Source organism: Seriola aureovittata, chromosome 9 (genome assembly GCF_021018895.1).
Source record: "Seriola aureovittata isolate HTS-2021-v1 ecotype China chromosome 9, ASM2101889v1, whole genome shotgun sequence".
NCBI lineage: Eukaryota > Metazoa > Chordata > Actinopteri > Carangiformes > Carangidae > Seriola > Seriola aureovittata.
In genome coordinates, this window is record NC_079372.1 from 27,498,619 (window position 1) to 27,519,717 (window position 21,099).

At 40.5% G+C, this 21,099-nt stretch overlaps 1 protein-coding gene across 2 annotated transcripts in view; it reads left to right on the forward strand.

The window, feature by feature from the left end:
• The window catches only part of LOC130174394 (teashirt homolog 2), a 104,144-nt gene extending 89,684 nt beyond the window's left edge, over positions 1-14,460 (forward strand). For both annotated transcript variants that reach the window (XM_056384173.1, XM_056384172.1), the window contains one exon: positions 10,697-14,460. In XM_056384173.1, coding sequence (XP_056240148.1) covers positions 10,702-13,737 — 3,036 coding nt within the window. In that variant the 5' untranslated portion in view covers positions 10,697-10,701 and the 3' untranslated portion in view covers positions 13,738-14,460. The remainder of the gene's footprint in view (positions 1-10,696) is intronic.
• Positions 14,461-21,099: the final 6,639 nt, after the last annotated feature.

Sequence of the window (21,099 nt, forward strand, 5' to 3'; positions counted from 1 at the left end):
TGAACAACTTCAAGCCTTCAAGTAAAAATGATTCTCAAATCGTGCAAAGCCTGTGAGCGTGAGCTTTTGTGTTGTGCTGCAGCATGAATCTTTCATAAACATGCACACACACACACACACACACACATGAACACACACACACATATTGGGCAGGGCAGCCTTTTGCCTGACCAATATTATTGCTACAGCTTTTCAGCGCTAGATGACCATTGTATATTCATTTCCATTTTAGCTTGCCAAAATGTCTTCTCACAGCAGGACAGGGATGGAGAGAGAGGGAGCGACAGCTTTGTGTGTCTTTCAGTTTTTTTTTTTTGTCGGTGAATATCCCCATATGCAAGCGGGCTGACCGGCTGCCCCCCAGCCTCCCCGCACAGCCGTCAAACAGGACAGTGCACCGGGCCCGCCATATTCTCATCACTTGTCCTTTCTCACATGGGGCAGCACAGGCTTCCACGAGGCCTCGAGAAATACTGCTTCTGCCCTGAAACACAAAGAGTTGTTTTATTATCAGCAGCTTTACATTGCGCTGTGGTTTATGCAGAAGCCCCATAATGTGAGCAAAAAGAAATATAGAGTTTAAATAATTAAAAACAATCATTGTGATATACTGTAGTTTTAAGTATTCATCTAAACATGCTTGCTACAGTATGTCATGAAAGAGGGTATTTGCATTAGTAGGGCAGCTTCTCCATTTTGTTTGCCAGAGCAGCGAGAGGACAGACAACAGAGGCCCTGCTTAATCCCTTTGGAGAACTAGTGCATGAATTGATATATCCTCCTCTCTCTCTCTCTCTCTCTCTCTCTCTCTCTCTTTCTCTCTCTCTCTCCCCTCCTGCTAATGTCTTTCCTAGAACTTGAACAAACAGCCTGTGCGTGTAGGACATATAAGACAGATGTTTAGGATTACTTTCACCTCATTGCTCTATTGTGTGCACTTTAAGGGAGCTCAGCTGATGTGGAATGCCACTCATTCAGGGCTCTCTGCTCCTACAGGGCTCCTCCTGTTTATCAAAGTGCCATCTGCACTCAAGACAGAACAACACAATTTTTAAGAGGCGGGACGTTAGCGGGGATGGATTCAATGGCAACTGGAAAAAATCTAATATTTTGAATGCTGTTTTGCAACATGGCAACATATGTAACTAAGGAGCAGTGTTTAGTTTTTGCCATGTGTATTCATGTGTGCTTAACCCCCAGGATTTCTGTTTGTTTTTGCCTTTAAAGAAACAAAGCTAACCTCTTCCTCCCTGTCTCCCCACTCATCTCAATTCATCTGTGTGTGTGTGTGTGTGTGTGTGTGTGTGTGTGTGTGTGTTTACAGATGTAGAAACAAACTGGCCGGACCCACATTGATATTGTTGAGGGGTGACATTATCTTTTAGCAGAGTACTTATCTAATCTGGCTGCTGTGGGAAGCTGGAGGAAGTGGCTGTGGGACAGGGGCCGGGGATGCTGCATCTTTAATTACCATTGATATCGCAATAGAGAAGAGAGAAGCATTGCCGGCGGGGGTGGTGGTGGTGGGGTGGGGGTGGGGGGGTAAAGGAAGGGGGGAGTTGAGAGAGGGAGAAGACCCGTGTTCACTTTTTAATTAAGGCTCCGTAGTGTAACTCGTCAATGTACATTATTGGAAGAATGAACGTCAATGCCATTGCTTTTTCTCCCCCTCCTTTATCTCTGTCAATGATTCAAAGACATGATTTATGGTTCGTCTCCGTCTTTCAGGATCATCCATCAAGCGCTGGCTCTGCCGCAGCGCCACCCGTTGTAAATCATTCTGAAAGCCTGTCACTCATTTCCATTAACCGTTCCTCTGTCGCTCTGGTCTCCACCTCCCTCAACCTCCTTTTTTTTTTTTTTTTTTTTTTCTCAGCCCCCCCCTCCTCCCTGCTTCCACCTCTCTCTCCTCCCCCTCGGTGCACAACCTACAGCCACGCAGGGTATCAGTTCCGTTCTGCTGCTTCGTCCGCCTACCTTCTTTTCAATAAATTAACCACTTTCTCCCATGCAATGAATAAAACGGCTGCGTGCTCGTCTTGCAGTCGGCACCTACTCCTCCTCCATTACAGCTGAACACCTTAGAAATGTCACGCCGCTGACTCGTAGGCTAAATGAGGATATAGCACAAAGAAAATATTTTTGTTGCACTGACTTTTCCAGTGGCAATATTTGAACAGCTTTGATATGTTTGCAGTGTGGTATTAATGAACATATATCCCACACATACAGGGCACTGCATCTGGTTTTATTATGTTTCTTTTTTTGGAGGTGCCTTGAGGATAATTTGGCTAAATATGAGCACACAATAATAACCCATGTACCTGGAGTAGACTCTGTTTTTTATATGCATTCATTCTGGGAAGGACTGTATTCAACAGTTAATGGAAACAATATTATGTCTGTAATTATTACATGTAGTAAAAGCAGCACTAAGTGGGCAGTCCTGCCATTAAATACTGTTGGTTTTCTGTAAATCCTACCAGTAGTTTAATTCAGACACTCCAACAATGACTGTAGTCTTTAACCAGTTTTTATTGAAACAGGTCTTATGAACAGAAATAATTGGCTCAATGGAGTGACTGTCAATCTCTTACAATGGTTGATGTGCCTGCTCTGGGGAGCCCAATTCACAGGCGTCTTTTTTCATTCTAATCAACATCTAGATATCAACACAGCAGAATACCCACAAACAGCAGAAAGCCTGTTTCAAGGGGAAACTTTCAACTATTGGGTGCCAACACATTTCACTATTTGGGCAGCCATTGTTCTCAGAATGGGCTGTCAAAGTGACAATGCGCACCAGGCAAATCCAGAAGTTTGCACTTTTCAGAAAACAGCGGGTCCTAATCATTTTGTGGAGGACACTTGACAACAAATTTGCCATTAAAATGAATCTGAATAGGAGGGAGCGGGCTGTTTTGAAGCATTTCTGCCTCTCTTACTGTTGCTCGTCTTGTCCCACAGAGCTCCAGGTTTGGCGGGCTTGCTTCGCTCCCTTTATGCTTGCCATGAAGCAGCCTTTGGTCCCGCTAGAAACTGACAGTACCACGCTTCAGCTGCAAATTCACTCTGTAGCCTCATTGTATTTAATGAAGGGAAAAAGTGGCAATCTACTATTAATGAACTTGGAATGTAAAAAAAAATGCCTCCCTTTGCTGAAAACTGCATAAAACTGCTTGTACAAGGAAAGCTTTGGCTGGAACCCATCCAGAATCTAATGAAAGATCCATACAGGGACAGAGCGAGCGGGAAGAGTTAGTGAAATGCAGATTGTTTTAATAGAATACACACAGTCTCTTCCAGCTGCACTATCAGATTCATCAAGGCCTGACCTTGATGGAGGGCTGCTGTTGTTTGGGAGGGCCAGTGTTTAGGGTTCATGCAAAGTTTATGATGCAGGGACTGTATGTACCATATACACAACTACTGATCTCAGGGGAACACTGAATGTAATACAGTCCATGGAGGAAAGAGTGAACTGGATGCTTGTTTTTCTTTCTATACTATAATATTATATCATGAAATCACACATGAGATCACAAGGAAATAAAAGAACAATTTAATATTAAAGACAATTAAATCCTGGATATTGCCCCTCGGATGCAAAATAAAACAGAATCATATGATGATTACAAAACATCAGACAATGACTGAATGGGAATTGAAAAGCTCTTTATTTAGTCAGGCTAGTGGGCATGAAAAACAAACAGCGCGTTAGGTACGTCGGAGTGTAGGCCATCATACCTTTCACTCAGTATCTCATAAAACTAGAACAAAGGCCTTATGTGTGTAAGGCAGTGGTCCTTTAAACGATGGCCCACTTTCCTCCCTGCTGCCACGCAAACATTCCTGACTGACATTCAATCAGGGAAATTTGAACCGAAGCAAGATGGTCTTTTATTAGTACCGCCCTGTTTGCTCGACTGGTCAGCTCCAATATGCGAAGCAGTTTGAGTGGCGTACTGTAAGATGATGGGTTCTCTCTCTGATAAGGGTGAATGAGGGGTAAACTGCTATTCTGCAGAAAGGAACCATCAGACCTCATCATGTCGCTCCTGGAGAGCCGTGTCACGGGCTCTTCAGAAACCAAGTGACAGAGCGGCACGAGGCTGCCCCCCCACCACCCTCCTGCAAGTGGAAAATACACTGGAGCTGAAGCCGCCCCGCTTCTGCTCCGCCAACTGGAACTTTGTATCAGTCAGGGCAGAAAAGATCATCTATAATCTGACAAATATACACTGAGGCTTTTAAGCCTCTTCAGTTGTAACGTTATCCTACACGCTCGCCAAATTGTTTATATTTACCTTTGCTTGTTAGCAGAAGAGGGCGAATAGAAGGCAGCCGTGCCGTGTGCAGTATTTTATTTTTTTTCCACTGTTTATACAAAACAGCGTATTACAGCTTATTCAGCAGCCAGTAATTTAAAGAGTTGGTTCACCTAAATTACAAAACAACATATTTTCTCACTTACCTCTGGTGGCATCTAGCCAGACAGAGGTTTGCAGATATCTCTCTCTGAGATTTCAGATTCTTTATTTAAGTACAAGTAGCAATGTGACATTAAGAAAATACACCATTACAAGTAACATTCCTATATTAAAATTTTCATGTACTTAAAGTCTCAAAAGTTAGTTCTGGCTGCTGTCAGTATACTAATATTAGATCATTATTAATGATGCATGATGCAAGTAAATTTTAACCTTGTAGTTGATTTAGGTGGAGCTAATTTTAACTGGTTCGTATACAATACTACTGATTAATTTACAAAAATGCATCATATTTTACAAACTGATCATATGTTTTATTGTGAAAAGCAACTGATAAATATTGTAAAAAGGACAATATTTCCCTCTAGAGTCTTGGAGTTGAAGTGTTAATTAACATAATATGGATATACTCAAGTAAAGTAAAAGTACCAGAGAATTGTACTATAGTATTTGAGTAAATGTACGTAGTTTCTTTCCACTGAGGCAGTTTTGAAAAATCTCAGAGACTCAAACCCTGGACAAATAAAACCTCTAGTATCTGCATTTTTTTTTAATTTGGATGAACCCTGAGTCTCTCTATTTATATTATTACATATTATATACGAATAGCAAACATCCACATGGCTCTGTGATGTTGGTTTGGTAAAGACCTATGAGACGGGGTGGGAGTGTTGTGTGTATAATTGTCTCTGCTGGTGCTGATAGGAAACCCTTTGGTGAGATACAACACCAGGCAACTGCATGTGATGCGGCGGCTGTGGCACGTTTTAAAGTGATGACTTAGGTGCTGGAGTGCAGATTGCAATGCTCTCCCACCGCTCACTTCCAATTAGGCAGCGGGCCGACTCTTGCGTCTCGGAGCAGAAGCTTCTAGTAGGCATCAAAAGGAGCAGCTTTGCTCTGTGACATCATGGAGGGAAGGGAGCTCCTGGAGCTAATCAGGGCAATCTGATGTGGCTCAGTAAATATCATGATTAGCCTCCATGCAACATGCAAGGACAGACTTTTAGAAATTCCCACGTTTGTATCATTAAATAAAAAAACACCCTTATAACCCAAACTAAACATGCTCCAAAGCTGAGCAGCTCAGAGCTTCAGATATTTCTTTGTGTTTGTCCGTGTGTTGATTGTGCATTGCAGAACTCTCTGTATTTTTAGTTAACAGAATGTTGGTTGTGAAAACATTTTTGATTAATTGCCATAATTATTGTGATCATTTTTGCCCAAATGAACAGCCAGATGGCAGGATATGGTGTCATATTTGCGATCCTATCATATTAATCTGGCTCTGGGTCCATCTGAGCACATTGTGCCATTTGCTGTGTTCACAATCTGTCCTCAAGTCGTCCATGTCTTCTTTTTTCTTTTTTTTTCTTTTTTTTTCGCTGTGAGTTTTTATTTGATTATATTAGACTATTAAATATTAAAGTTGAGTGTGTATTAAAGCAAGGCATTTATCTGCATGAATAGCTTGTGTTTAGTGAAGTAAGTAATGCGCTTTAAGTAACATCTCCATCATGCATACAAAAATTAACATGAGTGTTTCCGTCTCATGGTTTTGTCATCGCAGCCTCAGAAAGATCCAACAAAACCACTTTGTGGGGGGTTCACGGCTGCTTTTAACCCACTTTTCATCATCTAATCTACGTTTTGTCCTCTTTATCTTGACCATAATGTGCACCACAATACAGTTGATAACCATTTCCTTCTAAACACAACACGATATAGACTCAGTTGCAGCGTGTCTGCATAGTTTTGAAGTCTTTTCAGGACATCATTGGAGTAATTTAACACCAAATTGTTGAAATGAAATAATGGGTCAGATGGGAACTAATGACACGTTCCTATTTAAAAAGCAAGTCAAAAACTATTTCATTGTGTGATATCAATTAACCTCCAGACAAAATTTTAGTCAAAGAGAGCAGACTGAGTGTGATTGTTCTCTCTTTACTCTGCAGTGTCCTTGGGCTCGGGGAGACTGTTTCCTGACAGGGAACAATGAAGAGAGAGGTGTTTACAGATCTTTTACAGATGGCTCCGGGGCTCAGAATTAGCTCTTCACCATTTCTCATGTGATTCGGTTCAGAATTAACTTCAGATGTGTCATCAAGACTATCATCAGGATGTCTGACAATGTGTCTGTTTGATCTTGACGTGCGCTGCTCACTGAGTTAGTCAGATATCACTGTCAAATATTAAACCTTGTGGCATGTGTGTCTCATTCTAATGATAGCTCACTGAAAGAAATCACATCATGGTGACTTTTATAAAAATGCACCATCCTGTTTCCGACATTACAGTCACAAAAGAGCTTCATAACTTTGGAATTGTGTTTTGTACGCCGAGTACTTTTTGACTGACATTTCACACCTATTTATAACAACAGATGACTGCAGTCACTTAAGTGTTGGTAAATGTACAGACACAATTAACTGGGCGCATTGCTTACATGTGAAAGGAGAAGCAGATGATAGTTACCGAGCCAGCCTGGGGATTTTATCAGTGATCCTGACCTGCGTTGTTAGCGTATGCTCTGCCTATCCAGCAGCAGGCCCCCTTTTCTTTTTCTTTTTTTTTTCCTCCTTTTTTTTTTCTTTACATGGCATAAATCCGGGAGATGAAAATGTCATGGAGCAGGTTCATTTTGCAAAGAGGTTTTGATTGCCATGCGCGTGTAATTGATTGTTCCAAGGACAGGGGGAAATCTAGAAATGTCATAACAGTCCTGCTTAGGTTGGTCCCACCGCTAGGCAATCAATGAGAAGTAAAAAGAGATATTGATTTGCGAGCAGCAAAAACTGTAGCTTGAGACAACCAGAGAGCACTGGGGAAAGTGGCACAGACATGCAGACCTGTCACTGCCACCTATGAATTACCCAATCTTCTCTGAAGATAGTGTTACCTCGGATACTCACAAAGTCCTGCGCTGGGTATTGCAGCTGTCCATTAGCTAAGCTCCTCAGGCTGCTAACTCTCTGTGGCTTGTCAGATTAATGAAGGAAATGTTGACCTTCCAAGGGATAAATGTTGATGTTCTCACCATTACAAAAGTTTCAACTGGCGTGTTGATATTGGAAACAGAACGCCCTTTTACAGCTGGCACACACGTTTCTGAAATGATTGACACATTTTGAATAGACTCACTTACACACAGGAGGAGGGATTGTGTTCTATGAAGATATTGCTTAAAGTTGAGCTATAAATATGTTCCCGTGTAAGGCGTTAGCACCCAACCAGTTGGGCAGCATGCTGCAAAAGAATATAGCAGTTAATGTAATGTACCATTTCCTATGCAGTTAGCTGGTTTCTTCTAGTGAAAAAAGGCTTTTGGCTCAGAAACAGGCTGCTGCTTCTGTAAATCCAGGTCTTGCTATGCCAAGAGTCTGTTCTAACGGATAAAGGTTATAAACACTTCAACTGCCTGATTTATGATGGACACCTCAGGTTTTTTGACCTTTGCATATCTCTGTCTGAAGATATAAATTTGTAGTGACACAGATTGGAAGCTTTACAGCAGTTTATGACATGCTAAATCTCAGGCAAGGCATGCCAGCCTCTTGTTTTGTACGGCTAGTTAGGCTGGGAGTTGCCTTGTGTGGACTCTGACACAACATTTTCAAAGCAGGCATTTCCTTTTTTTTTTTTTTTTTTTTTTTTTTTTAAGATCTGAAAAGAATGTGCATGCAATTGCTGCTCTTCACTTGTGTTTTACACTGTGACACACAAGTTCTTATACTTTACACATTGCTGTTTTATTCTTGATCAATTTGTTAGTTATTTATATAATGATCTGCTGTAGGTGTTGTATGTTGGCCTAGTCCTTGAATCTGATCTTGTATTAAAAAAGGAATGCAGCTTGGCATGGCAGCATTACGGTGGTAGACCAAGCCCTGGCAGAGCGCAGTCACAAATGGTGTGAGATGCAGAGTTAGACATGCGGGTATCTTGGAGTGATTCCTGCCAGAAGGTTAATTGGTGCCTCTGGATGTCTGCTACTTAGGGCATCTGATAGAAAGCCATAGAACAGCAGGAAGGGCAGCTGTTAATCTCTGTCAATTCCATCCTCAAATACCAAGATAAGGCACAGCCATTCACATTCAAACTGATATAACTACATGTAAGTGGTTATTTCCAGGAAAACTGTGCTTTGTGAAATGCACATTTGTTTCACTAATAGGGGCAGGTCGTAGTGAATGGCATGTATTGGTGAATTTTAAGCTACATAAAATATGCAGGAAATAGCCATTACATGATGGTATGTACAAAGAATGAGCCATTTCTATTTAACCACCACTGAAGTGGAAAAATGCTCATCTCCCCACTTTGGTGCGCGTTCTTACCACTCCTTCAGTTTTAGTGATGACTTTGAAGAGAGAGGACATCAACTGGGAGCTTGTCATAGCCACTGGTGTTCTCCTTCACTGTGAATACTATATATAAGACTATAAATAAAACATACCTCTGTGCTCTTGACAACTCTCTCCCTTAGCATCAAGGGTGTTTTGGAGGCCATCACTGATCTCACTTGGCCAATCAAAACATCTCTCTTGCGGTGGATCAAGGTCACAGCACACTGGGGCTCTTGGGTGTGTTTGTGTGTGTGTGTGTGTGTGTGTGTGTGTGTGTGTGTTTGTGTGTGTGTGCAGGCTCTTGTTCACGAGGCCCCCATTCTCCATGTTTGTTTTGAAAGTCCGAATCCCATCTCCATCTCCATCCATTAGCTGGCAAGCAGTTCACCTCCAGGGTTTCTCTTGAGGCACTTTTGAAATATTGATAAAAAAAAAAAAAAGTCTTATTTTCAGAAGGCAAAGAAGAGAAGACATTCTATGGGCCGCCCAGTGTGGGACTCCTGAGTGCTCAGCTTCAGCCATCCCCTCATGGAGTGCCCTCTATTCAGAAAAGAAATATTAACCACATGAAATGCATAAGTGCCTGGACAGGGCTGTTATGTCCTATTCATATTTAACTCAGAGCACATCTGCCACATCTCTCCCAAAATGCACATTTTCCCGCATGACTATGAGGCGGAAAATATCTCAGATATGTGACAACACTGACAAACTGCATTTATTGCCGGATGTCTTGAAAAGATATGCAAACATTGGTTGTGATAGCGTTGACGTGGGTTTCCGGGTGGTTAGATTTAGATTTAAAATAATCTGAAATAGTTATTGTCAGAAAGGACATTTTAATCTTCTGTAGCTGCGTATGATGTCGAGCAGGCCCTGCAGCCACACGAACAGCCCTCTGTGCTGAGTCAGAGTTTCCGCTAATTGGATGATGGGAAATGTGTCAATTAGAAAAACTGTTGTTTAATTATCTGTTAATTGAAGCAATAATGTTTGTGCTCTATGAGTTGGGAGAATGAACAGGTGAATAATGAAAGAAGTAATTGCTGTTTATGAGACTGTCAGAGAAAATATAATGACGTGACAGATTGCCAGTAATCTTTTGAAATTTTGTATAATTGTCTAGTTTTAACGCTGATAATTGAATCAGCTTTTCCACCAGCATGATCAGCATCTTCATCAGCATCAGCATTCGCATTTACAACATATTTTTATTTTGCTGTCAACTAAATCAGTACCCCGATGTTGAAGCACTGAATATTACAACCTTGTGATAGTGGCTAAATGTCCTCTGAAGTCGTGTTTTCTCATCTTTTCTCAGTCAAGCCTTTTAATTCATTGACAGAGCAATGCTAGACATTAGAATATCTGCAGTTTGTGTTAAGCCATTCCTCACATGTAGCTTCAGAAAGGCTGAGATGTTATCCAGAGCAGAAGGCTTGCATTTTCATTTCAGTTTTGTGACATCCATAATCACTATGGAATAGGTCATTTGCAATAACACTTAACAGGCCCTAGAAGAATCAATTTCATTTTGTCACTCAGTGGCCAGTGATTGTTGTAAACATCTCAACTTGAGGCCAGAAAAACCTTGGACGCAGCACTAAGTCAATGGCCTGTCGTGAATCACATGGTACTGTTGTACCAGCAGCGTTTCTGTTAGTGAACACATTATGTCCAGATATACTCTCCCACTTCTCAAGGCACAAAACAGCTGTTATTATGTTGTCTTTATATTTCATGTTGTATGTGGGTTTTTTATAAATGTTGTACCTTGCCAAATAAATTATAAAGCCATTAAACTGTTGTTATGAATCATGTTTTAATGTAATTAATTTCTGTTTCTTCTTTTTCTAGTGTACATGCCTGATGAAGATGCTGTTCTTCAGGATTCTGTTGCTGAGGAAGATGGAGAGAACGACACTCAGACTGAGGAGGAGTGCTCAGAGAAGACCAGCCCCAAAGTGTCTGAGGACAGAGAGCTTGACAACAAGAGCACGAACACATATAGCAACCAGAACTCTCCCATTAGTGTCCTTTCCAATCAAGAGGCAGAGTTGGAGTCGCGCCTTAGCGACAGCAGTGACAGACTCTCAGACTTCAAAACCTCCTCGCCACCTGAGAGCCAGAGGGATGACGAAAGTCGCAGCTCCAAACTCAAAGACGAGACGGGCAGCAGTTTGGAGAAAATGAGGGCAGCCTATGCAAACTTTCTCTCTGATTCCTACTGGACAGGGATAGGAATGGACTTGAAAATGGCCAAAAACACCAGCAAAGCCAACTGCGACAGCACCAACGGAAGCACCAAAAGTGAGTTTGACTGGCACCAGGATGCGCTGTCTAAGACCTTGCAGCAGACACTCTCCCCAAAGCCTGTGTCCAAACCCAACCTCTTTAGCTCCGTCCACCTATACAGACAAACCACCAAACCCTGTGGCTCGGTGTTCACAGGAGCCAGCCGGTTTCGCTGTAAGGATTGTAGTGCAGCTTACGACACACTTGTGGAGCTGACGGTCCACATGAATAAGAGTGGACACTACCAGGATAACAACCACAGCAAGCAGAGCAATTCCTCTGCCTCATCTTCTAAATCGAGGAAACGAAATTTGCAAGATATGGAAGGGAAGGAGGATGCACAGAAAGTTTTGAAGTGCATGTTCTGTGGCCATTCTTTTGACTCACTCCAGGATTTGAGCGTCCACATGATTAAAACTAAGCATTACCAAAAAGTGCCTTTAAAAGAGCCAATCCCAGTAATCACACCCAAATTGTTGCCACCAGCAAAGAAACGGGCCTTCGAAACAGTGAGACCTTGCTCCCCGGACTCTACGACTGGTATTTCTGGGTACACTGAGGCACAACGGGCTGCGACCATTTCAAATGCCAACAACAATCGCTATGGCTATCAAAACGGAGCGAGTTACACTTGGCAGTTTGAGACATGCAAGTCGCAGATTCTTAAATGCATGGAGTGCGGAAGCTCTCATGACACCCTTCAGCAGCTCACCACACACATGATGGTTACTGGACATTTCATCAAAGTCACAAATTCAGCCTCTAAAAAGGGCAAACAGTTAGCGCTTGACCCCCTGGCCGTAGAGAAGATCCAGGGTTTAGCCGAGCCTGCTGCCAGTGACACTGAGGGAGAAAAGGTGTCTCCAAAAAATGCCTCCCCTGGGAGGAGTGAGAAGGATAGCCAGGGGGAAGGTACATCAGACAAAATGGAAGACACTGAAGCTAAAGATGACAAGCAAGAGAGTGAGGATCAAAAGGCAGGCAATGGGGCTTTTAAGTACCCTTATCTCCGCGAGGAGGATCTTGAACAAGACTCAGGTGGAGGAGGGGACATTCTTAAATCTTTAGCCAACACAGTGGCCTCTGCCATCAATAAAGCTCAAACAGGGACACCAAGCTGGAGTGCCTACCCGAGCATTCACGCCGCCTATCAGCTCTCTGGCATCATCAAAAGCGCCCCTCTCTCTGCGTCTCCCCCTACTCAGCTAAAGCAGACATTTAACCACAAGCTGAGACCGATTGCCCCAAAGGGGAAGTTATACCATGGTGCTGTGGGAGTTGAGGCTCCCCAGGGACAGCATCAAAATGTGGACATCAAAAAAGAAAAGGTTGGCATTAGCGATGGTAAAGAAAGCCAGAATATTAAGTTTGATCTGGTGGAGAATGATGACAGCGATTGTCAGGATGATTCCTCTTCCTCTTCAAAGCTTGATGCAGACTGTGTGAATGAAGGGAGTGAAGCGATCAAAGGGAAGTTGAGCCCAGATTTCTCTGACAGAGGCAAGACACCAAGCCCTTCTGTCAGCAATGGCCGCAGCACTACTTCAGAGCCTCTCAGTGACACTCCGGATATACTTGGCATAAACCCTCTTAGTGCACTGCAGTCAGTTCTGAACAATCATCTGGGCAAAGCAAATAAGCCCAATAACTCAAGAGTAGATAAACTATCTGCTCACGCCCAGTCCATTTTTGCTGACATTAATCGTAGCAGCGAGAAACCAGCTTTAATGCTTGGAAATCCTATAAGAAATAGGCCTGATAACACCTTCCTCTTTGTTAGTGATGACCAGCCAATAGACCTGACAAAATCTAAACACAGCAAGCCGAGTTCAGCGCTACTACAGCCCTCCACCCCAATGCCACAGAAATATGCTCTGTCTGACATAGCTGACATGGTTAAAGTTCTTCCGAAAGCCACAACGCCAAAACCCTCCATGCCACCACGGATCCCGACTATGAAACTGGAATCAGACGTCAGACGCTTTGAGGATGTGTCCGCCGAGATGTACTCTGTCCACAAGCGTAAAGGTAGACAGTCGAACTGGAATCCTCGCCATCTTCTCATCCTGCAAGCTCAGTTCGCCTCCAGCCTTTTCCAGACCTCTGAGGGGAAATACCTACTCTCTGACCTCGGCCCTCAGGAACGGATGCACATCTCCAAGTTCACTGGATTGTCCATGACCACCATAAGCCATTGGTTAGCAAATGTAAAATACCAACTGCGCAAAACCGGAGGGACCAAATTTCTGAAGAACATGGACACAGGCCACCCGGTCTTCTACTGCAATGACTGTGCTTCCCAGTTTAGGTCGCCGACCACGTTCATTTCCCATCTGGAATCCCATCTCGGGTTCCAAATCAAAGACATGTGTAAAATGCCGGTAGAGCACCAGACGAAGGTAGAGGAGCCAGAACTGTCGAAGGTCCTCAGTGTTAGAGCCACAGAGGCTCTAGTCACAGACGAGGACATTGACTCAAAGTTCAAATGTAAGCTCTGCTGTCGGACATTTGCGAGTAATCACGCAGTCAAACTCCATTTGAGTAAAACTCACAGCAAATCCCCTGACAACCATTCACAATATGTGGAAATGGACAAGGAGTAGTTTTCTTTCATATTATTGTCACTTTTTTTCCTTTTTCTTCCTTTTTTTATTTTAATACACGGGTCAGATATTTCAAACCATTTTCCAATTAGCGTTGTGTAGTGTGCATCATTATTAAAACATTTCATGGAGTACGGCAAAGACACACTGGTTAGAAATTGTATAAGGAAACACTAAGAGATACTTTTTGCACCCTGCTCAAATGCATCACCAGTAATGAAATGTATTACTGCTTGAAGAAACATAATTGCTGATGTTTGCATGCAATAGCCCTGGCTATGACTACTATTTATTTGTATGATATGTCAAGTTTCAATTGTATTTCAAAGACAAAATAATGAACTAATTGTACTTTACAACTTCTGTGATACAGTACACCTGTATAAACGTGCAGCTGTTAAAACAGGTAGCCCGACACATGATAACACACATGCAGACCTGTACAGTGTATTGCTATGTAAAGATTGTTTTGTGTTGCAATGATAGAAGAGAAAAAAAAGCACTTTAATAAATGTTTAATCACCAGTTTAGACTCGGATTCTGTACATGACTCAAAAATAATTAGACAGTTTGGAAACAAGGATATTTCACATGTAAATATATTTTAGAAGAAAAAAAAAACCAGTGCGTTTCATGCAACAAGGATAACAACAAGACAGATGATACCTGTGATACCTGCACCTTTTTTTACTTATTCAAATAAAGAGTTAACATTTGATAACAGTTTGTTTTCTTATTTTTTTAAAAGTTGTTTCTTTAATCGTTTGTTTGTGAAGTTAGCCGCTTGAATATAGACATTAAGATTTTCACTGAGACAAGTGTTATATGCACTGACTGATGAAATAACGAAAGATACATCACAAATATGAAGTTGATCGTTTTGTAATAGTTTTCTTCAAAGTTTTCCAGAAAGAGTTGGTAAGATATTTGGTGCTAATTACAGGGAAAATAGATACTGTTCAAATGGTGCATTTCCAATTAAAAATATTACAATTAATTCCCAGTGAATCCTCGAGGGTTTTTTTTAGTCAGCTGAACATGCAAAAACCTGACATTTTGCTGCAGGCAAGCAATTCCAGATACATGGAGAATAAAGTTTAAACTTTGAGCCTTTCTTTCAAGGAAATTCCTATTTTCCCTGTAATTAGAACCAAATTAGGTCTTTCTGGGAAGCATGAAGAAATCATCAGGAAAATATTCAGAAATTACAGAGCCATAAAGTAAAGCATTAACCACTTATATTTAAATTCACAATATCTTTCTATTAGGAGTTTTTGAATCCGTGGAGAACCCCAATGAGACAAAAGGACAACATCCTCACTCTGTGCACTACACTGCATTGTCTTTCTCACCCTATGACTTTTAGATACACCTCAAAGATATATCTTCTTGTCAGACTTTATTGCTTTCCTGTGAACGCTGCTGCTGTTGCTGCAAGATGGTATCATAACAATTAAACATATTTCCTCCAGCTCTATTATTTCAAGGCTATTAAAAATAATTGCCTTCTAAATTCATAAACATTTTATGCAATTCATCTCTTTTCAAGCAATCAAGTCCTCAATTACCTCCACCCATCAAATCTCTATTTTATAACAGGCAACTGACATTTGATGGTAAATGGGAAAAAGCACATGGGCACTGTGGTGATTTGAATGCTGTGACACCAACTTGCCCCCTATTGTTGGAAATGAGCAGGCAATCACGTTGTTCATCAGATGACTCCTAATGCAGTTAAAGTATTCAGCTATAATTTCTCCCCGCATTTATAATTACTGTCAAAGACCACACACCTCAGTGAGCAGATTAAAGCTATAAATTATTTAGTGCCTTTCTTCGCCGATGGATCTCTGATTTGTCTGTAGGGCCATTATGTTTTAGAGGAGCAACTTATTCTAAATTGAAGCAAGCATTGTTCTTAAGCTGCAGCAGGAAAAAGAAATAAAAAAAAAAGACGAGAAATGCTACACGGATTGTATTTATTGAACATTTATTTTGTTTTGGCTTATTTTATCCGCAGCAGTTCTTCCAAGTGTAGATCCAAATCATTATTCAGAGCATACATGGGCTACAAGCACATTTCGAGGATTCAGCACAACCTAGTAGACATTCACCCAAGGCTAACCAAAGAAAAATGCTATCATCAGTGCAATCACAGAAGGAAATTAGTTGTCTCTGACCATAATTTGCTCTAATAAGTCAAAGTCAATGTGGGATTTATTGTTAGTACACAAAAGTGTTACATAGCTGTGCAAACTTTTGTAAGGTTAATACGGTTGTAATCGTGCAGTCGCCAGTCATTTGAAGGTGCATGAAATGGGTGGAAGTGGAAATGCATACAATCTGCGTCTGTTTCTCACATAATCACGATGCTCTCTAATATGAATACATGAGTTATTAAACACTGATATACTTCAGGTAACGCATCTCAGGTAATTAAGTGAAATAAACCCGTAATTCTTTTGATGCTTTATATTAATTCATTTTGGATGTTTGCATATTAACACAGTTAATCGCACTGCACATCTAACACGTCATGGCTAATTACAGATCACAGCTTTCTGCAATTACACATACAACACACAAACACACACACACACACACACACACACACACAGACAGACAGACACACAATCTTGGTTTTAAATTGATTGATTATGATAAATATTATGCACAGTAACATGGTCATACATGGACGGACATACACACACACACACACACACACACACACACACACACACACACACAGTCTATGTGAAAGAAAGTAAACATATAAAACATAAACATATATTTTTTAGTTGCATTAGTCAGAGCACTGGCCAAATGACACACAGTCACAAAGCTTGAGTGCATCCATGGTTCCCCTTAATGAAAATGAAAAAAAAAATTAAATTAATAAGAGAGAATGCAGTTTAAAATGGGTATAGTCACATTCCAGACCTTTTCCCTCAAAGAAATTACTCGTATGTAGTGAAGCCAATCAAAATCCACAGTCCGCTCTTATAATTTATTATTTTCATTATTAAAAATCATTGATTTCCCAAAGTCTATAGTTGTGAAATTGTTTTTGAAATCTATTAAAGCCTCAGAAATGACTAGAAGCATCAGATGAGCTTACATTTGTCCTAGCTTCGAGTTACTTTTTAAAACAGTCCTAATAGCTTTGTTGAAAAATCAAATTATGCACATAAGTACACTTGTATTGCAGACGCAGTGAAACCCGACCTTAGCAAACTTGACGCCAGATCGCATTTGCAAATCCTTTGTCAATCTGTCATTAAACATGCTATCAAATAATGATAAGTGTACGCTGCTTGCTTGCACTAGCGTGCGTCTCCCTGATGCTGATGTGCTGTAATAGGGCAAATGTGCATCAGAATTTGCCTGCTTGGATACACACAAAACATTTACACTGTGCCTGACTTTGCTTCGCCCTGTGCCAGACAAGCATGGATTCTCTGCATCATCTGGCCTGTAAACTGGAGGAGGGAGGGGAAGGGAGGGGGGTAGAGGGTTCAAAATGTTCATCACACAGCAGCAGGGTAATGACTAGCTCATGTGTTTAATGAAGGGCTTTAGAACTTATAGCTATAATGACCCACATCCTAACTCCCTTTTCTCCCATTTATTCTCCCCAAAGTCCTCAGGTTATTACGTCCCTCTGAGAAATATCCCAGAAAGAGCATTACATCTCTCCGCACACATCAGAACATTTCATTGTCATTTCATCTGCATTGTACTGTTACAGAAACACTGGCATGATATTATTTTCAAATGTGGAGGTGCAAATAGTTTAAAAATAGTGATAAAAAAATGTACCTGCACCTTTGTTTTTTTTTGTTTTTTTTGGTAAACAATAAGCTGTAAAATCTTCTTTATAATGAATTCTGCCTCCTGAGATTGTGAGCTCTACAAGACAAAGAGGAATGCATGTGTGTCTGCTCTCTAACATACATCATGTCTTCCAAATAGCCCATAGTCCTCCACTGTTAATGGTGTTGCTTCAAATATGCTAATTAAGCAAAAATAAGTGATGAATGGAATACATTTGATCAATCAAGTAGGCCTAAGCCCCTGGTGCTGCATATTCATTGTACATCATGAATATGAAACCAAAGTCATTTATCAAATATCAGTTGCACATTTGTATCTTATTAATCATACATGCTGAAACTTCTGTCTTGTCAAAAAAAAAAAAAAAAAGAAAGAAAAAAAAAAAGAAAGCTGAAGGTTGATGAAGCACTTGCAAAAAGGATTAAACTCAGGGAACTCGGGTAGTGCTTCAGTCATAATGCATGAAGTATTTTCAAACTTCCAGAATCTTAAACAGTCAGTCGATCCTCGCTCCTGATAACGTTCAGACCATCCTCACCCTTTGCACATTTGGCTTTTTAATTATTTCTTCCCCCCCCCCCCCCCCCCCCCTTTTTTTCTGTCTTTTAGATATTCACTGGTAATGATTGCTTAATGATTACAGATATTCACGACTGGTTTGCTTTGAAAAGGGCAATTGGTTAATTTTTATTACTTTTGAGGTTTTATTAGTGAGTTAGGCTTAAGACTAATATGTTTTTTAAGTAATATGTAAATAATTGTATTTTTATTTACATGTTATTTAGTGCTGAAAAGTTCATCAAAATATTATCGAAATCACAATATGGCGAAGTGCTACATCCAAATAGGAGGAGCCAAAATTTTTTGATAAAGCTAAAACGTGAAACAAAATAAACAATGTGCTGTGGTGTTACAGAGATGCCCCGGCCTACAAATCATATTTTCCAGATGTAAGGGAACATGCTTGTTTGGTATATGATCCATTTTTATATTTTTTCAGTGAAAACAAAATGCAAAAATCACCATTCCAACTGAAATCGTGACTCATCTGCCAAAATAATTGCAAAATGATTTTTCTCAGCTTTATTTTTATTAAAATATTTATTAAAAATTTAATTTCAGATCTCCAAATTTAAGATTTATAAGCAGTAAACATGTTCTATAACACAATAATATAGTTGTGAGCAGATATAGTGATTAGTAATGTCAACAGCTGACCCGTACAACTACATTATACTATTTATTAATGCCTGTATACTACTTAGAAATGCAAAATATGCTATGAATGTGTTATCAAGCTGGTCAAATTAAATTACATGTAGACTACATGCCAGGGTGAAGTATCACATATTTTCCAGTAGTAGGAGAAACAACCTTCAGCAGAAGCATAAATAAATAATTGATTCATAACAAAATGAGCGAACAAAAAGGCTAATAAATAAATCAAATCTTCTATTTCAGCTGATATATAACTTTTTTTTTTTTTTAATGATAACCACTAGCTGTGGCAAAACCTCTGTGTAACAATGTGTGGAGGTTTTCATTGCCATCATATACTGGATGAGAGAACTAACACTTGATTGCCAGCAGTTCATCAGTGCATCCTTCATATTTGTCACCCAGGCTGCCTCAAGGCAGCGTGCTAGCTCAAATTGAAGCTGACATCTTCCAAATATGAAAGCAACAAATCACACATTTTTATTGGGCTTAATCTCCAGCCTAGCCCCTTGCAGACGTCAGCACAATCATGGACGCTGCTCTCATTCTTGCCGACTGGCTGCTTGTGTCTCCTGAGCGTCTCTGGACTCAGAGCAAACACAAATGGCGAGACACCCGAGACAGGGAGGGAGGGGGGTGACACCTGTGCTTATTAGGAGGCTTTAATATGTTGGTTAAGAACATGTGCAACTCATGTAACTCGGCTTGTGCTTCAAATGATCCATGGATGAGCTATAAATAGCGATTATATCTGGTAACTTGCTCAAATGTATTGTGACAGTTGAAAAGCGGATGTCCTCTTGACTCACTGGATTATTCAGTTGTTTGACTTGTACTCTCACATTTGATATTTATTTTCATTTAATATTGTTTGCCTCTGAACTTTTAGTAGGCAGCTGAGTAGGAGTTATGTTTGAAAACTGAGAAAAGCACTGCAGCAGCAAGGACACACCTGAAGAAAGATTGAAAGTAAACGCACATAGAGGATAGATAATGAAATTAATGTCAATGCAAATACATTTTCTGAGAAAAAAAAAAGTCAGGTACAATATTTTTAAAGCAGTTTCCTATTTTTCTTTGTCCAAGTAAAGGTCCAACCAAAGGTGATATAAAAAAAGTTAGATTTTCTGATCCAAAACCTGATTTGTCTTTTAAATCTGAAAACCAGATAATTGCAGTCAATGCGTAGAAACACATTTGCATTTATTCTAGAAATCATTTACACTTACAGTAAGTAAGTTTCCCGGCACATATTAAACAATTGGCAGGTAGACAAAGGGGAATCCAACCAATAGGATGCGTAGAAAAAATATTAATATTCTTAGGAAATTATGGTGAAGTCAATTTATCAATTTCATTTTACACTGTTTGTTTACAATTGGTTAAAAAAGAAGCTTTAGAAAGTTTGAGCTGTAGGAGGTTTACAAATACAGGCTGCAGACAACCTCGCGATCTGTGGGGAATAAAAGAACAAGTATGGAGAACTCTAAGGAACATTAATAAAATTGCTATGGTTCGTGTTGGTGGTCCGGATTTTCATGCTTTTCAGAAATCTGTAACTGAGCTCCTCAGCTGCATCCTGTGCCGTGTGGACAGACAAAACATATCCTAACAGGAACCATAAAGACTAACTTCTGGGAGCAAACAGAAACCCAGTCACTTTTTGTCAGATTCTTGCCAAAAGAAACCCATTTGTCGTGAAAGTCTGATACCAGAGAGTGCCAGTGTGTGACAGGGGGGCTTTAAATGTTCTTCAAAGATAAACTGAACTAAACAGCCAGTGCCAAGAGGAACAAGATAGCAATTGACTACAGCTTTCTGTTGGACCAGGCACTCACTAGATGTATTGTTGATGTAATTTCCAGCTTGACATCGGCCACAGTGAGAATTAGGCTCATCTGACCACTCACACTATAGAAGACTGATATCAAGTGTATTGGATAATGATTGGTACGTTCCGTATGATTGAGGAGCCTTAGCATAGCTACTGTTGTTCATAACAACATACATTTTCCCTCTTTCCTACAGCCCCAAAAGTTGCAATTGTTTTCTCATTTGTCAGGTAAGGCTTGTTCCACCACCAGCATTAGCATGTTAAACTATTAGTCAGGGTTGCTTTGCTCGTTAGGGATGTGCTGTTTAGATCATGGTGTTGGCGGCTTAGGACACAAAGTGGCTCCTGGGTATTAACAAAATGTGTAAGCAAAAAATCTTTTTCTCCATTTTCTTTAAAGGAGCTATTTGTAAGTTTTGCTATTGCTACATAGCCAGCGTTAGCATTAAGAGTTGTTGTTAGCTTGTTGTTAACTT